At 42.4% G+C, this 18901-nt stretch overlaps 1 protein-coding gene across 1 annotated transcript in view; it reads right to left on the bottom strand.

The window, feature by feature from the left end:
- The window catches only part of HSPA9 (heat shock protein family A (Hsp70) member 9), a 70174-nt gene extending 53114 nt beyond the window's left edge, over positions 1–17060 (bottom strand). The window contains exons 1-2 of the mRNA XM_075856328.1: positions 16866–17060; positions 14835–14893 (exon numbers count right to left, since the gene is read on the bottom strand). Of these exons, the coding sequence (XP_075712443.1) occupies positions 14835–14893; positions 16866–16931 (125 nt within the window). The 5' untranslated portion in view covers positions 16932–17060. The remainder of the gene's footprint in view (positions 1–14834; positions 14894–16865) is intronic.
- Between the last annotated feature and the right edge of the window lie 1841 nt (positions 17061–18901).

Genomic DNA, 18901 nt, shown 5'->3' with positions numbered 1-18901 from the left:
TTTTTTCTGAAAAGAAACGTAGACATTTTTAATTCTTACAAGGAATAAATTAGAAAAAAACACGACAACATTTGTAAAACAATTTCTCCCAAATCCGTAAATACACCATATGTGGTAATAAACTGCTTAGGAAGGACGGAGCGCTATTTGGCTTTTGGAGCTCAAATTTAGCTGAAATGCTTTTCGGGTGCCATGTCGAATTTGCAAAGCCCATGAGGCCAAAACAGTGGAAACCACACAAGTGACCCCATTTGGGAAACTACACCCCTTAAGTAATCTATCTAGGGATAGAGTGAGCATTTAGACCCCACAGGTCTTTTGCAGAATTTATTAGAATTAGGCCGTGAAAAATGAACAACAATTCCACTAAAATGTTGAATTTTTAAAGTTTCACAAAGGATGAAGGAGGAAAAAAGCACCCCAACATTTGTAAAGCAATTTCTCACGAGTACGGCAATATCCCACATGCGGTCATAAGTGTTTTTGCATTAGAAAGTAATTAACCCTTTCCGGAATGATCCATTTTTTGTTTTTTCTTTTTTCCCCTCCCCGCTTTCCAAGAGCCATAACTTTTTTATTTTTTGTCAATAGAGTGGTGTGAGGTCTTATTTCTTGCGGGACGAGCTGTAGTTTTTATCGGTACATACAACTTTTTGAGCACTTATTAGATTTTACGGTAGAGCCAAGGTGACCAAAAAAACTGTGATTCTGCCTGCCGTTTTAAATGCTTTATTTTTTTACGGCATTCACAGTGCAAGTTAAATAATGGTATATTGCAATAGTTTGGACTTTTACAGACACAGCAATAACAGTTTGTGTCTTTTTTTTACATTACCTTAGAGAAAAAAAAAAAGTGAAAAGGTTGTTTTTTTTTAGACTTTAAATATTAAATTTTTTTTCACTAATAATAACTATTTACTTTTGTATTTCACATTTTATTAGTCCCCCTAGGGGACTTGAACCAGCAAATCAGTAGATAGCTGGTACAATACTAATGTATTGCAGCATATTGTCATTTTTACAGACTCCTGTAACAGTGATCACTGTTCCGGTCAGTTAGTCCCGGGTGTCAGCTGTAACGCACAGCTGACACCCGCAGCGTATGGCGCGGGCTCAGCGCGTGAGCCCGCTTCCATACATCACCCCCCACACCACGACAAGCTATTAAATCGTGGTGCGCAAAGGGTTTAATGTGCAGCAGATGGTGCAGATTGAAGGTTACAATTTTCCACTGATATGCCATTTTAGTGCACTATATGTTATGCCCAGCTTGTGCCAGTGAAGACAAATACCTCAAAATATTGACCGGATTCTCCCGGGTATGGCGATGCCATATCGGTTGACGTAGTTTGGGTACGATGTAAGGCTCAGAGCGACATTTGGCTTGGTAGTAGTTATGTTTGGAGTTTTGCTGCTATTTCAGTTTATAATGTGGGGGCTTATGGAAGCTGTGCATCAGGGCATAATAATGAGGTTATATAGTTACATAGTTAGTACGGCTGAAAAAAGACACATGTCCATCAAGTTCAACCAAGGGAAGGAAAAATTTCTACACATAGGAGCGAATATTTTTTTGTTCTAGGAAATTATCTAAGCCTTTTTTAAAGCCATCTACTGTCCCTGCTGTGACGGTTCCTGCGGTAGGCTATTCCATAGATTCACAGTTCTCACAGTACAGAAGGCTTGTCGCCTCTGCAGGTTGAACCTTTTTTTTCTCCAGACGGAGGGAGTGCCCCCTTGTTTTTTGAGGGGGTTTTACAAGGAACAGGATTACCATTTTTTGTATGTGCCATTAATATATTTATATAAGTTAATCATGTCCCCCCTTAGTCGTCTTTTTTTCAAGGCTAAATAGGTTTAATTCTTTCAATCTTTCCTCACAACTTAGATTCTCCCTGCCCCTAATTAGCTTCGTTGCTCTTCTTTGTATTTTTTCCAACTCCAGGGCATCCTTTCTATGAACTGGAGCCCAGAACTGAACTGCATATTCTAGATGAGGCCTCACTAATGCTTTGTAAAGTGGTAATATTACATCCCTGTCCCGCGAGTACATGCCTCTTAATACACGACAATATCCTGCTGGCCTTTGAAGCAGCTGATTGACACTGCATGCTGTTATTGAGTTTATGATTTACAAGTACACCGAGATCCTTCTCAACAAGTGAATCCGCCAGTGTAGCTCCCCCTAGGACATATGATGCATGCAGGTTGTTGGTACCCAGATGCATAACTTTACATTTATCTACATCAAACTTCATTTGCCAAGTGGACGCCCAAACACTTAGTTTGTTTAAATCTGCCTGTAATTCATGAACATCTTCCATAGTCTGAACTATATTACATAGCTTGGTGTCATCTGCAAAAATAGAAATAGTGCTGTTAATCCCATCCTCTATATCATTAATAAATAAGTTGAATAATAGTGGTCCCAGCACTGAACCCTGGGGTACACCACTTATTACCGGGGACCATTCAGAGTAGGAATCATTGACCACAACTCTCTGGATACGGTCCTTGAGCCAATTCTCAATCCAATTACAAACTATATTTTCTAAACCTATAGTCCTTAATTTACCCATTAGGCGTCTATGGGGGACAGTGTCAAATGCCTTTGCAAAGTCCAAAAACACTAAATCCATAGCGGCCCCTCTGTCTAGACTTCTGCTCACCTCTTCATAAAAACAGATTAGGTTAGTTTGACAACTTCTGTCCTTAGTAAAACCGTGCTGGCTGTCACTTATAATGCTATTTATTGTCACATATTCCTGTATATAGTCCCTCAATAGCCCCTCAAACATTTTCCCCACGATGGATGTTAAGCTTACTGGTCTATAATTACCTGGGGAAGACCTAGAGCCCTTTTTGAAAATAGGCACCACATTTGCGCTGCGCCAGTCCCTTGGCACTATACCAGTCACTAGAGATTCTCTGAATATTATGAAAAGGGGGACAGAAATAACTGAACTAAGCTCTTTAAGAATTCTAGGGTGTAACCAATCTGGTCCCGGGGCCTTGTGCACATTTATTTTATTTAATTTAGCTTGGACCATCTCTACATTCATCCAATTCAGTATATCAACTGATATATTAACAGCACTGGTAAATAAATAATTCATAGATGTGTGGCCGGTGTCGCACTGATAAATGTTGCCCAATCTTATCCGCTTTCGGAACACTGCACATTTTGCATCGCCATATTTTGAGAGCCAGAACTTCTTTATTTTTTCACCACCGGAACGGTGTCAGGGCTTATTTGTAGCGGGACAATCTGTTTTTATTGGTACCATTTTGGGGTACATGTGATTTTTTAGATTATTTATTATTCAATTTTTTGGCAAGGAAACCAAAAACCATCAATTCTGACAAAGCTTATTAGTGCAGCGCCGGCCGCATCACCTCATGCTGACCGCGCACAAACTAGTTGTCAGGCGCGGGGCAATGGCTGTATTACACAACCGCAGCCCCACTATAACGGCGGAGGTCAGAGAAACTTCTCATCTCTGCCGTTATTCCCGAATGCTGCAATCAAGCAGACTGCAGCAATCAAGAGGAAAGTGAGAAGGGGGGGTGCCCCTTGCATCGCATCACAGGAATCCCTGTGACGTGATTGAGGGACATACCATTAAAGGACCCCCAGGGCTGTCTTACCATATTTCCTGTTCGGACATGCCAAGGTATGTCCCAACAACTGTGTGTACTATCCGTATATAGATATATGCCAGTGCATTAACCACTTTGCGCCATTTCACGTACAGTTATGTGATGGGAGATGGTCTTTTCACGCATCACCACGTAACTGTACGTGAAACAGATGGAGCTGGCTCAGGAGTTGAGCCAGCGACATCACCGCCGGATGACAGCTGTATGTTATAGCTGGCACCCTGAGATATCAGCCAGGACCGGAGCTAGCCTCCGATCCGACCGATTAACCCCTCACATGCTGTTTTCAATAGAGATCGCAACATGTGAGGAGTTTATAGCCACCGGCACCCCAGGAACGTGATCGCTGGGTTGCCGGTGGCTGCAAAAGGTGATCGGAGGGCTAATACTTACCTCCCGGTCTGCCAGTAACGAAATCCTCCTATGCCCCGTCGTCGGCGGGGCCCAGGAGGCTTCCGATACCATCGGCAAGATGGCGCCGGCTCAGAAGCTGAGCCAGCGTCATCAGCAGTGGGTGTCCGCTGTATGTTACAGCGGACACCCCGATCTATCGGCAGGAACCGGAGCTAGCTCTATTTCCTGCCATTAACCCCTTCAATGCAATCGCTGCATCAAAGTGGTTTGTATGAAATCGGCAGCCCTACCATATGATGGCAAGGCTGGCGACTGTTACTATGGCAACAGGATGCCTAACAATGGCTTTCTAGCTGCCATTATGTTAGCCGATTAGGCCCCGCCCAGAGGCGGGGCCTAATCGGCTTGCTGTCAGTGAACAACTGACAGTTCTAATACATTGCACTACATAGGTAGTGCAATGTATTAGAACATCAAACAAACAGTTGGACCTTCAAGTCCCCTAGTGGAACTAAAGAAAAGTGTAAAAAAAAAAAGGAAAAAGAAAAGTTGTAAAAAATACAATAAGTGTCAAACACAAAAACACAATCGCACTTTTTTCCTTATCAAGTCATTTATTATTGAAAAAAATAATAAAGCCATACATATTTGGTAACGCTGCGCCCGTAACGACCTTAACTATAAAAATATTATGTTATTTATTCCGCACAGTGAACGCCGTAAAAAAAAAACTAAAAAATACTGACATTTGCTATTTTTTGGTCACTTTGTCTTCCAAAAATTGAAATAAAAAGTGATCAAAATGTCACATGTACCTAAAAATGTTACCTATAAAAACTATAACTCGTCTCGCTGAAAACAAGCCCTCATACAGCTCCGTCGAAAAATTTAAAACCATTATGCTCTCAACTTGGCGACAGAAAAAAAATCCATTCTCTTTACAAAAGTTATTTTATTGTACAACAAGTTGTAAAACATAAGTGCTATAAATTAGGTATTACCGGAATCGGACTGACCCGCAGAATAAAGCGAACATGTAATTTATAATGCGTGGTGAACGCTGTATAAAAAGAACTAAAAAAAATGTCAGAATTGCTGTTTTTTGGTCACCTTGCCTCCCAAAAAAAAAAAAAATAAAAAAAAAAAAGGATAAGTGATCAAAAAGTCACATGTACCCCAAAATGGTACCAATAAAAACGACAGCTCGTCCCACCAAAAAAAAAAAAAAAAAAAAAAAAAAAAAAAAAAACAGCCCTCATACCACTACGTCTATGAAAAAATAAAAATTAGTCAAGGCACCAATAAGCCAGGAAATAAAAATATGCAATTGTGCCAGCCCGAGGGGAACGTTTCTTCTGTTTCAAGTGGGGAATTATCAAGGCCCCTAAAATTAGGGAACCAGGAAGGGGAGGGCCCAAACATATCTGCTGGAAGCGACGGTGCCCGTATTATACCAGGACAACACTTCCCAGCAAAATTCCCCAAACTGCAAAGGTGCCGAGTGTGGACCAAAAGGGGGATAAGAAAGGACATTTATCAGTGCGACACCGGCCTGTGCAGAAAGGATTGTGTCACAGCGGAACACACATCTATGAATTATTGTATTGTTTTTTTTTTTACGCCATTATTATACCACCTGACTATGCCCCTTATATACTCCGCCCGCCTTACATGTAATCCCACGTTATAAACTGAAACACCAGTAAGACTCAAAACAAAACTACAAGCAAAATCCACGCTCCAAAAGCCAAATGGCGCTACCTCCCTTCTGAACCCTACAGTGTGCCCAAACAGCCGTTTACTTACACATATGGCATCACCATACCCGGGAGAACCAGTTTAACAAATTTTGGGGTGTGTGTCTCCAGTGGCACAAGCTGGACGCCACATATTGGCATATCTATTTAAAAACCATTTTCACTGGCAGAAATTGGTGTGCACTCGATGTTGCAATCACCTGTGAAGTGAATATGCTCACTACATCCCTAGGTGAATTCCTTGAGGGGTGTAGTTTCCAAAATGGGGTCACTTCTGGGGGGTTTCCACTGTTTTGGTCCCACAGGGACTTTGCAAATGCGACCAGAAACCAATCCAGCAAAATCTGTACTCCAAAAGCCAAATGGCGTTTCTTCCCTTCTGAGCCCTACTCTGTGCCCAAACAGCCGTCTATGACCACATATGTGGTATTGCCGTACACAGGAGAAGTTGCTTTACAAGTGTTGGGGTGCTTTTTTTCATTTATTTGTTGAGAATATGAAACATTTTCAGCTAAAACTACGTCTTATTGAAGAAAAAAGGATTTTTTTTATTTTCACTGCCCAATTCTAATAAAATCTATGAAACACCTGTGGGGTCAAAATGCTCACTACACCCCTAGATGAATCCCTCAAGGAGTGTAGTTTTGTGAATGGAGTCACTTTTGAGTGGTTTCCACTGTACTGGTACCTTAGGGGCTTTGCAAAAGTGACATGGTGTCAAGAAACCAATCCATCAAAAGCTGTGCTCCAAAAGCCAAATGGCGCTCCTATTCTGATCCTTGCCGTATGCCCAAACAGCAGTTTATGATCACAAATGGGGATTTGCCGTACTACAGAGAAGTTGCTTTACAAATGTTGGGGTTCTTTTATTCCTTTATTTGTTGAGAAAATGAAAAATTTAGAGCTAAAGCTACGTCTTATTGGAAAAAAAGGATTTTTATCTTCACTGCCCAATTCTAATAAAATCTATGAAACCCCTGTGGGTTCAAAATGCTCACTACACCCCTAGATGGATTCGTCAAGGGGTGTAGTTTCCTAAATGGAGTCACTTTTTTGGTGTTTTCACTGTTTTGGTCCCTTAGGGGCTTTGCAAATGCGACGGGTGTTCCGCAAACCATTCCTGCTAAATTTGAGCTCCAAAAGCCAAATGGCGCCCTTTCCCTTCTAAGCCCTGCCGTGTGTCCAAACAGCCGTTTATGACCACACGCAGGGTATTATTTTACTCGGGAGAAATTGCTTTACAAAAGTAATGGTTCATTTTCTCCTTTTAGTCCTTGTGGCAATTAGAAAAAATTAGCTAAACCTACATTTTCTTTGAAAGAATGTAGATTTTCATTTTCACAGCCTACTTCCAATCATTTCTGCAAAAAACCTGCAGGGTCAAAATGCTCACTATAACCCTAGATAACTTCCTCAAGGGGTATAGTTTCCAAAATGGGGTCACTTTTTGGGGATTTCCACTCTTGGTGCCGCAAGAGCCTTTCAGACCCGACATGGAGCCTAAAATATTTTCTAATAAAAAGGAGGCCCAAAATCCTCTAGGTGTTCCTTTGTTTGAGGCCTGTGCTTCAGTCAATAAGTGCACTAGGGCCACATGTGGGGTATTTCTAAAAAGTGCAGAATCTGGGAAATAGACATTGAGTTGCGTTTCTCTGGTAAAACGATGTGTTACAAAACAAAAATAGATGAAAAATTAATTTCTGCAAAAAAAAAAAAAAAAAAAAAAAAAAAGAAATTTGAAAATTTCACATCTACTTTGCCTCAATTCCTGTGAAACATCTAAAGGGTTAAGAAACTTTCTAAATGCTGTTTTGAATACTTTGAGGGGTGAAGTTTTTAAAATGGGGTGACTTAGAGGGTTTCTAATATATAAGGCCCTAAAATCCACTTCACAACTGAACTGGCCCCTGTAAAAATAGCCTTTTGAAATTTTCTTGAAAATGTGAGAAATTGCTGCTAAAGTTCTAAGCCTTGTGACGTCATAGAAAAATAAAAGGATGTTCAAAAAACGATGCCAATCTAAAGTAGACATATGGGTGATGTTAATTAGCAACAATTTTGTGTGGTATTACTATCTGTCTTACAAGCAGATACATATAAGTTTAGAAAAATGCTAATTTTTGCAATTTTTAGCTAAATTGTGGAAGTTTTTAACAATTAAATACTTAGGCCTCATGCACACGACCGTGTTTTTGAGGCCGCAATTCCCCCGAAAATCCACGGGAGAATTGCGGCCCCATTCTTTTCTATGGGGCCGTGGACACGACCGTAGTTTTTGCGGTCCGTGCACGGCCCGGGAGCCCGGACCGCAGAAAGAACAGGCATGTCTTATTACGGCCCGGTTCTGCGGTCCGGGCTCATTGAAAACAATGGCCGCGGCCATGTGCGGGCGGCCTGCGGCTGACAGTCCGCCGACAGTCCGCAGCCGGCCGACCCGAAAATCACGGCCGTGCACACGGCTACGGTCGTGTGCATGAGGCCTAAATGTATCGAGCAAATTTTGCCAGTAACATAAAGTCCAATGTGTCACGAGAAAACAATCTCAGAATCGCTTGGATAGGTAAAAGCATTCCGGAGTTATTACAACATAAAGTGACACGTCAGATTTGAAAAAATAGGCTGTCCTTAAGACCAAAACAGGCTGTGTCCTTAAGGGGTTAAAGTTTAAAAATAAAGTAAAAACAAAGTAATATTCAATTTAAAGAGGCTCTGTCAACACATTATAAGTGCACTATCTCCTAGATAAGGAGATGGGTGCTATAATGTAGGTGACAGTAATGCTTTTTATTTAAAAAAAACGATCTATTTTTACAACTTTTTTAGCGTTTTTAGATTTATGCTAATGAGTTGCTTAATGCCCAAGTGGGCGTATTTTCACTTTAGACCAAGTGGCCATTTTACAGGGGAGTTTATGACGCTGACCAATCAGCTTCATGCACTCCTCTCCATTTATTTACACAGTGCATAGGGATCCTGTTAGATCGCTCTGTGCTGTCTTATACTTACACATTAACAATACTGAAGTGTTTAAACAGTGAATAGACATTCCACAGAATGTCTATTCACAATCTCTGCACTTCGTTACTCTGTCTCTGGTAGTTCCAGCAGAGGAAGCGTGATCTCGCGAGATTACGCGGTAAATGACAGGTTACAACGAGATCACGCTTCTTCGGCTGTAACTACAATAGAAACAGTAACGAAGTGCAGAGATTGAGAATAGACATCCCGTGGAATGTCTATTCACTGACTAAACACTTCAGTATTGTTAATGTGTAAGTTTAAGACAGCACATAAGGATCTAACTGGATCCCTATGCGCTGAGTAAATGAATGGAGAGGAGTGCAGCACGCTGATTGGTCAGCGTCATACACTCCCCTGTACAACGCCCACTTGGTCTAAAGTGAAAATACGCCCACTTGGGCATTAACCCCTTGAGTACCAAGCTCATTTTGGCCTTGAGGACCAGACCCATTTTTTCAAATCTGACATGTATCACTTTATGTGGTAATAACTCTGGAATGCTTTTACCTATCCAATTGATTCTGAGATTGTTTTCTCGTGACATATTGTACTTTAGGTTAGTGAAAAAATTTGGTCGATAAATTAATTGCTTATTTGTGAAAAACACCAACATTTAGAGAAAAGAAATTATGATTTTTCCAATTTTAAATGTATCTGCTTGTTAAACAGATAGTAATACCACACAAAAGAGTTACTAATTAACATTTCCCATATGTCTACTTTATGTTTGCATTGTTTTTTGAACATCCTTTTATTTTTCTAGGACCGTTACAAGGCTTAGAACTTTAGCAGCAATTTCTCATATTTTTAAGAAAATTTCAAAAAGCTATTTTTTCAGGGATGAGTTCAGTTCTGAAGTGGTTTTGAGGGGCCTATATATTAGAAACCCCCATAAAACACCCCATTTTGAAAATTGCACCCCTCAAAGTATCCAAAACAGCATTCAGAAAGCATTTCAACCCTTCAGGCGTTTTACAGGAATTGAAGGAATGTAGAGCTGAAATTTTCAAATTTAATTTTTTTTTTTTCACAAAGTTCATATGTAATACATTTTTTCTGTACCACAGAAGGTTTTACGTGAGAAACGCAACTCAATATTTATTGCCCAGATTCTGCCGTTTTTAGAAATATCCCAGATGTGTCCCTAGTGCGCTAATGGACTGAAACACAGGCCTCAGAAGCAAAGGAGCACCTCTTGGATTTTGGGGCCTCCTTTTTTCAGAATATATTTTAGGCACTATGTCAGGTTTGAAGAGGTCTTGTGGTGCCAAAACAGTGGAAACCCCCAAAAGTGACCCCCATTTTTTAAACTACACCCCTCAGGGAATTTATCTAGGGGTATAGTTAGCATTTTGACCCCACAGGTATTTTGCTATATTTTCTGGAGTTAATCTGAAAATGAAAATCTACTTTTTTTCTGGAAAAACGTAAAAATTTCTAATTTTTGCAAGAAATAAAGGAGAGAAAGCACCCCAACATTTGTAAAGCAATTTCTCGCGATTACAGAAATACCCCATATGTGGTAATAAACTGCTGTTTGGACCCACGGCAGGGCTCAGAAGGGAAGGACCCCATTTGGATTTTGGAGCTCTGATTTTACTGGAATGGTTTTCAGTGCCGTGTCACGTTTGCAACGCCCTGGAGGGACCTAAACAGTGGAATCCCCCCAAAAGTGACCCCATTTTGGAAACTATACCCCTCAATGAATTTTTCTAGTGGTATAGTTAGCATTTTGACCCCACAGGTTTTTTGCTGAATTTATTGGAATTAGTCTGTGAAGATGAAAAGAGACTTTTTTTTTGGAAAAAACACAGAATATTCTAATTTTTATAAGGAATAAAGGAGAAAAAGCACCTCAACATTTGTAAAGCAATTTCTCCTGATTACGGTAATACCCCATATGTGGTAATAAACTGCTGTTTGGACCCATGGCAGGGCTCAGAAGGGACGGAGCACCATTTGGATTTTGCAGCTCAGATTTTGCTGAATTGGTTTCTGGGGGCCATGTCGCATTTGCAGAGCCCCTGAAGTACCAGTATAGTAGAAATTCCCCAGATGTGATCCCAATTTGGAGACTATACCCCTGAAAGAATTAAATTAGAGGTGTAGTGAGCATTTTGAGCCCTCAGGTGTTTTATAGATTTTATTAGAATTGGTCTGTGAAAATGAAAAACTTTTTTTTTCCAAAGGCCTGTAGATTTAGCTCAGAATTTCTCATTTCCACAAGGAATACAGGAGAAAAGACACCCCAAAGTGTGTTACACAATTTCTCCCGATTACGGAAATACCCCATATGTGGTGGTAAACTGCTATTTGGACATACGGCAAGGGTCTAAATGGAAAAAGTGCAATTTCGTTTTTGGAGTGGAGATTTTACAAAATTTGTTTTTGACGCCATGTTGCATTGCGCTGAGGTACCAGTACAGTGAAAACTCCCGAGAAGTGACCCCATTTAGGAAACTACACCCCTCAAGGAATTCATCTACAAGTGTAGTGAGCATTTTAACCCCAAAGGTTTTGTAGAAATTAGTGCACAGTGGATGTTGCAGATTTAAAATTGCCATTTTCCACATATATGCTATTTCAGTGCCCAATGCGTTGGGCCCAGCTTGTACCACGGGAGACATACGCCCCATAAATTGTTAAGCGGTTCTCCAGAGTACAGTAATACCCCATATGTGGTCATAAACTGCTGTTTGGGCACACTGCCAGGCCCAGAAGGAGCGCCATTTGGCTTTTGGAGCGCAGATTTTGCTTGGTAGTAGTTTTGTTTAGTGTTTTACTGGTGTTTCAGTTTATAATGTGGGGGCATATGTAAGCTGGGCGGAGTACATCAGGGCATATGTAAGCTGGGCGGAGTACATCAGGGCATATGTAAGCTGGGCGGAGTACATCAGGGCATATGTAAGCTGGGCGGAGTACATCAGGGCATATGTAAGCTGGGCGGAGTACATCAGGGCATATGTAAGCTGGGCGGAGTACATCAGGGCATATGTAAGCTGGGCGGAGTACATCAGGGCATATGTAAGCTGGGCGGAGTGCATCAGGGTATATGTAAACTGTGCGGAGTACATCAGGGCATATGTAAGCTGTGCGGAGTGTATCAGGGTATATGTAAACTGTGCGGAGTACATCAGGGTATATGTAAGCTGGGCGGAGTACATCAGGGTATATGTAAGCTGGGCGGAGTACATCAGGGTATATGTAAACTGTGCAGAGTACATCAGGGTATATGTAAGCTGGGCAGAGTACATCAGGGTATATGTAAGCTGGGCGGAGTACATCAGGGTATATGTAAGCTGGGCGGAGTACATCAGGGTATATGTAAGCTGGGCGGAGTACATCAGGGTATATGTAAACTGTGCAGAGTACATCAGGGTATATGTAAACTGTGCAGAGTACATCAGGGTATATGTAAGCTGGGCGGAGTACATCAGGGTATATGTAAGCTGGGCGGAGTACATCAGGGTATATGTAAGCTGGGAGGAGTACATCAGGGTATATGTAAGCTGGGAGGAGTACATCAGGGTATATGTAAGCTGGGCGGAGTGCAACAGGTCATAATAGGATGATGTAATAATGGGGAGAATGAATAATAAAATTAATTATCCCTGGATAGTGACGTACGCTTTGAACCAATCCTTCATGCACAGGCCGGATTATTGGGTGCAGGAGTCGCACTTCTAAAGGGTGTCTGTGGTGTTGTACAAAACATCCGCACTCCAGTATTGCCTAATCTTTGACTTCTTCACTAGCCCCATATGTAGCACAGACCCCAAAATGTCATCGTTTCCGCTGCATTTACAGGGTCTACCAGTGGGGGCTGCAAATGATGAAGTGGGGTTTTAGGTGAAGAACTGCTGCACACATAAAATTAGTCTGGGCCGTCGTTTTGCATTATTGCGTTCCAAGAGTCAGAACTTTTTATATTTCCGTTGATGAGCTGTGTGAGCGCTTGATTTTCATGGGACGAGCTGTCGTTTTTATTAGTATCATTTTGGGGTACATGCGATAATTTGATCCGTTTTTGTTCCATTTTTTCCTGAGGTGAGGAGACCAAATACCAGAAATTCTTTCACTATTTTTTTACCGGCGTTCTCTGTGCAGCATAAACAACATGTTTACTTTATTCTGCGGTTTGATATAAATTTGGTATTGCCATAATCGTATCGTTTTTATATGTTTTACTACTTTTACACAATAAAAACCCTTTTTTCTAAATAAAAATGTTTTAGTGTCACCATATCCAGAGAGCCATAACTTTTTTATCGACGGAGCTTTGTGAGGGCTTGTTTTTTGCGTGACACACTGTAGTTTTTATTGGTACCATGTTTGGCTACGCGCGACTTTTTATTCCATTTTTTGGAAACAACGTGACCAAAAAAGGAAATTCTGCCATTGTTTTTTTATGGTATTTTTTTTACGGTGTTCACCGTGCGGGATAAATAATATGATATTTTTTTAGGTCAGGCCAATACGAATGCAGCGATACCTATTATGTCTAGTTTTTGTCTTTTTTTTCTATTTATAAAGGGCTCGATCTGGGAAACAAGACGATTATTGTTTTTATTACATAAAACTTTTATTTACTTATTTATCTAAAACTTTTTTTCACTTTTTATTTTACACATACTAGGGGACTGGAAGATCTGATCTTCTGATCCCCTGTACAATACACTGCACTACTTCTGTATGTACTTGTGTAGTGCAGTGTATTGCAACTGTCACTTTACAACTGACAGTTGAGCCAATTACGTCCTGCCTTAGGCTCCCGCAACCATCAGAACCCCGCGATTTTTCGCGCGGGGGGGGGGGCAATGGGGTGCAGAGGGAGCCCCCTCCCTCTGTATCAATCACTTAAATGCCGCTGTCACTATTGACAGCGGCATTTAAGGGGTTAAACTACAGCGATCGGAGAGGACAGTGATCGCTGTAGTTGCAGTGAGACGTCGGCTGTATATTACAGCCGACACCTGATGAAGATGGAGCGAGCACAGCTCCTGTGCCCGCTTCATCCTCAGGGCGTTACTATACGCCCATTTTCGGGAAGGGGTTAATAAAAATAGTGTTTGTTTTTTTTACACCGCCTCACGGATCTCACAGAAATGAGGAGATCAGAGAAAGTGACAGGAGCTTTCTCCTGCAGACGTCACAGACGGCTGTGATTGGTCAGTCTTCAGAGACTTTTTTTCAGCGTACTCACGCTCATGTCTGCACTGCCCCATAGACCAATATAGGTCCGTGCGAAGCGCGCGAAAATCACGCGCATGGCACGGACGTATTTCCAGTTTGTCTGAATAAGGCCTCATTCTGAGAGGAAGCCTAAGAGGACAAGCCTAAGAGGACAAGCATCCGGCTGGTCCTCATAGGCTTCCGTACATGGCAGCCCGGAGGCCATTGCCTAGTCTCCGGTTGCCGTGACAAGGATCGCCAGCCCCCACAAATGCATGTGGGGGCTGCCGATCTGCTCAAAACCTCTTAAATGCGGCAATCGCAATCAACTACCTCATCTAAGGGGGTAACTGCCAAAATCAGTGGCGATGGGCCGCTGATCGGCAATACAGAGAGCAGGGCAGACACCCTGCACAGTTAACCGCTGCTGCCATGTAGCGCCGCTGTTAACTGTTAAAGCACGGACACAACTGCACGCCCAGGTGCGTGTAGTTCCTGCTCACTTGGAAATGCATTTATGCCAAGGTGCGGGAAGGAGTTAACTGTATTCACCCTCTTCTAAAGAGGGTGAGGACACCAGCTTTACTCTAACAGAAAATGTTGCATGTTCTAATGTCTTTGTCCATGTTAAACAACCCGTTGCAATATGCCCCATTGGTTTGCTACCGATATTGACAAACCTGGCATCAATGTTATACTGGTTACTGCAGGGGTAATAAATCGTAAGCTGGCAGTGTCCCCTACCGAATCACATTACGGGGAAAAGGCCTATGGAAAAAGATTCTCAAAATTGGATAACGTTCCTGTGGAAGCAGCATGCAGACAAAGCGACGAAAAAGAATAATAAAATACATGTGATCAAACACTTACGCATAGCTCCTCTTAGATGCTGCTCTAAGCAACTCTTCACTGAGGCCATTAACACAGCCCTAAGGAAAAAGATGATATGGTTACTAGTTTATTTAGCATAAGCCACAGTGTACTTGAACAATGTTGCTAGGGTAATGTATATTGACGACATATCCTTTAGGACAAGACACTTTAAAAGCTATGTACACCATTTTTACTTTAGATACAGCTGCTTTGTATTTTTCTATACAGAGCAGCTGTAACCTTCGCTAAGACCTGAATCAGTCAGGTCCGCGGGACTGACTGGTTCAGTGTCAGCGGGTCCTTGCACACATTAGAGCCTATTCACACGGGCACGTTTCTCGTCCGTGTGTTGTTCGTTTTAACAACTGCCAACACACTGGCCCTTGCAATTTATCGGGGTTATTTACACATCAGTTTTTAGTTTTTGTCACGGAGCAAGTTTGCTGCGATAAATTCACTGCACCACTGAAGTCAATGATTGCATGAAAATAACCGACAAAATCCATGTGCTGTCCATTTCTCTCAGAAAATTGGTGAGGAGGGGAAAAAAAAATAAAATAAAAAGTCAAACCAGTAAGCGGACGAGAAACACGAATGACGAGAAAAGTTCACGGTAATGAAAGAAAAAAAAAAAGAAGGCATATTTACTATGGAAAACACTCTAGAATTAGGGAGCAAATTGCAGCAAACATCTGGCGTACATGCCCCCAAGACAGATTTGCTACAAATTTTAAACTCTTTTTAAAAAAGGAAGCGGGTGTAGCAATATAGTCCTAAAATGCACCAAATTTATTAAAGGGGTTTTCCAGCCAGTAAAAATGTATGGCCTATCCTACAGGATAGGCCGTCAATATCTGATGGGCTGTGCTCACACTCCCGGAACCCCACCAATCCGCTGTTTTGAAGGGGCACTCGTAGAAGCGCTGTGGCCCTTTAAAAACAGCTGATCGGCAGGGGTTACGAAAGTCAGACCCCGATCCATCAGATATTGACAGCCTATCCTGGAGGATAGTCCATACATTTTTACTGGCTGGAAAATCCCTTTAAATGATGTGCGCCGCAATTTTGCCTCAAAATACTGGGCTAGATTAAGCCAAGAGGTGGCGCAAAGTTAGAGAAAAGCGTCAAACGGGCCCATCCAGAAACGAAGCTCCAGTAAACCACACGTGTAGTGTCTGTACTTTCATTTTTTCTGCCTCATCCACACAGAAGAGGAGGCCATTTTGTGGGATGAGCCAAGAAACAGCCAATCAGATCCTGTCCAGTGACATCACTGCATCATATAACAGAGGAATGTGACAAGATCAGCCAACAAAATGGCTGCCCCCACAGCATGCAAGACAGACATTCAGCCTAATGGACAATTACTGGAAAATACTAGAAGACGTAGAAGATTAGGTTCTTTATCTAAGAGCGGCTACACGCAAAACATTCACCCTCCTCTACCGGCATTTCTATTTCCATAAAATGTCTTATGTATAGATAAAATAAATCACACTGTCAATTATCAGGGGACATATATCTTGGCTATGTGTAGAATAAAAAAAATAAAAAAACTGCTTTTATTCCTAGTAGACACTGAATATACACGATGACAATTCTACATGTATATTTATACAACTTGTTCACATTGGACTTGTTTAGAATGTGCGATTTGGGGTGGGGGGTGTTTAATGTCCCACTGTGAAAGACTGACTACTGTCAAATGTTCATTATATATCAATCAGAAACAAGTTCCGGCCACAGAGAGCTCAAGAAAATCATTAATAAAATCTCATAGAATGCAGTGATATTTCCCCACCCCCCTTACTTCAGGATGGTGCAATTCTATGACGTTTTCTGTAACCTTGCAGTGTGGAGCGGAGACCGGTCCATTACATTACAGTAGGGGTTCCTTACATAAGGAGCGCTGGTATGGCGACTCTGCTATGAATATCAGTCAGTTCTAGCAGACATTCACGTGACATGAATAACGCTCCGACCTCAGTTACACACACTGCAGAAATGATGATATAACAGAGCACGTACCTTGCGGGCTTCGCTCCGCGGCACGCAGGACAGCAGGCGGCTGACGGTTCTACTTGCGCTCAGCATGATGTGGTAGACGAGTGATAGACGCGGCGACACTGGGACAGCGCAGAAACAGACAGACGCAAGTCACCGTGCGCACTTCTAGAAGTATCCGAACCACGTGGGAGTGACCTCAAAGTTCACGGTGACAGGGGGCCGTACTTCCGGCTCCGCCTTATGCAGGTCAGCAGGCGCCTGTCCGCGAAGCGCCTATATCACGGATTACATGGCATGTAATGAGATTACCGGGAAGACAGTGATAGTTCTGCGTTAGTGAGAGCACGCTTGTAGCCTGTATGAGCCTAAGAGCGAGGGCTCGTGCGAGCTGAAGGGGCAATGTGTTAACAGGCATTACTGTGGACGCCTAGACTGGGTCCTGAATAGGTTCGTGCTGCCAAGGTCATCGGGGACAGGAAGTGAAAGGTTTTCTCCGTGCGTGGTGCGGAGGTGATGCCGGGGACTGATAGGCGGCGATATGTGTGTGTCCGTGCGGTAGATCTGCTGATAGACGGAGTGCCGATTAATAAGATTACGTTATTGTATTATACACTTATATCCACGCTGCCCATGAATATAACTACCATATTGTAAAATGTAAATGAGTTCCGATCAACGAGACAACTCGTTGATGGCGCTCGTTTGTTGCTGTCACAAGGAGCTAGTATGGGGATGAGCACTTGTTGCTCTGATCGCTCATCCGCATACATTTCTATCTTGTCGGCAGCACGTCTCCCTGTTTACTGGGAGATGTGCTGCCGACAATGATAATATTTAACTTTTTTTAAAACGAGACGATCAGCAGATGATGGAGAGTTTTCTCGCTCATCTGCTAATCGTTGCCTTGTTTACACAGGGTAATTATCGGGAACGAGCGTACTGTGAACAATTGTTTGCACGATAATTGCCCTGTGTAAGGGTATGTGCACACACACTAATTACGTCCGTAATTGACGGACGTATTTCGGCCGCAAGTCCCGGACCGAACACAGTGCAAGGAGCCGGGCTCCTAGCATCATACTTATGTACGACGCTAGGAGTCCCTGCCTTGCTGCAGGACAACTGTCCCGTACTGTAATCATGTTTTCAGCACGGGACAGTTGTCCTGCAGAGAGGCAGGGACTCCTAGCATCGTACATAACTATGATGCTAGGAGCCCGGCTCCCTGCACTGTGTTCGGTCCGGGACTTGCGGCCGAAATACGTCCGTCAATTACGGACGTAATTAGTGTGTGTGCACATACCCTAAAAGGGCTGTTCACACTTGCGTCGTGGTTTCTAAAAAAAAAAACTAATTCGAGGGATACCATTGATTTGAGGCCCATTTACACGGGCAAAGTTTCCGATAATTGCCCTGTGTAAACAAGGCAACGATTAGCCGATGAGCGAGAAAACACTCGTACGTCGGCTGATTGTATCGTTTATGCAGCACAAAATATTATCGTTGGCAGCACAACTCCCTGTTTGCCGACATCAAAGAAATGTATGGGATGAGCAATCGGAGTAACGAGCGCTCGTCCCCATACATAGTTCCTTGTGAAGGGAGCAAACGAGCGTCAATCAACAAGCTGTCTCGTTGATCGGTGCTCTTTTACACGGCCCTTGTAAGAGGACCCTTATAATGGTGTCTTTCGAGCTGTGCCGAGCTGTCTATTGATTTGATGGAATCGGGAGTGAAGCCTCCATTGCGAGTGTGTACATAGCCTAATAAAGCCGCTAGACCCAGACCCCCTACAGTTCTACTGACACGAACATATATAGCTGTAGAGCCTTATGGGTGTATTTACATGAGTTCTTTTTTTTTATTGTGGTTTTGCCACTATTACAAGATTTGGGACAAAAGGGACTCTTGTAAATGTGCCCTAAGATGATCTTCATTTCCGTTCCATGGAATCACAGGCGGATCACTTCCCGGAGATTAGTGATTGTCCCAGTGCTCAGGCCCCCACCAAAAATACCGTAAAAGGGTTAGATAATCAAAGGAATGTAAAAAGAGAA

The sequence above is a fragment of the Rhinoderma darwinii genome, chromosome 3 (genome assembly GCF_050947455.1).
Source record: "Rhinoderma darwinii isolate aRhiDar2 chromosome 3, aRhiDar2.hap1, whole genome shotgun sequence".
In the NCBI taxonomy this organism is placed as follows: domain Eukaryota; kingdom Metazoa; phylum Chordata; class Amphibia; order Anura; family Rhinodermatidae; genus Rhinoderma; species Rhinoderma darwinii.
The sequence above is the reverse complement of the archived record's forward strand: the minus strand, read 5'-3'. Positions and strand labels throughout refer to the sequence as shown.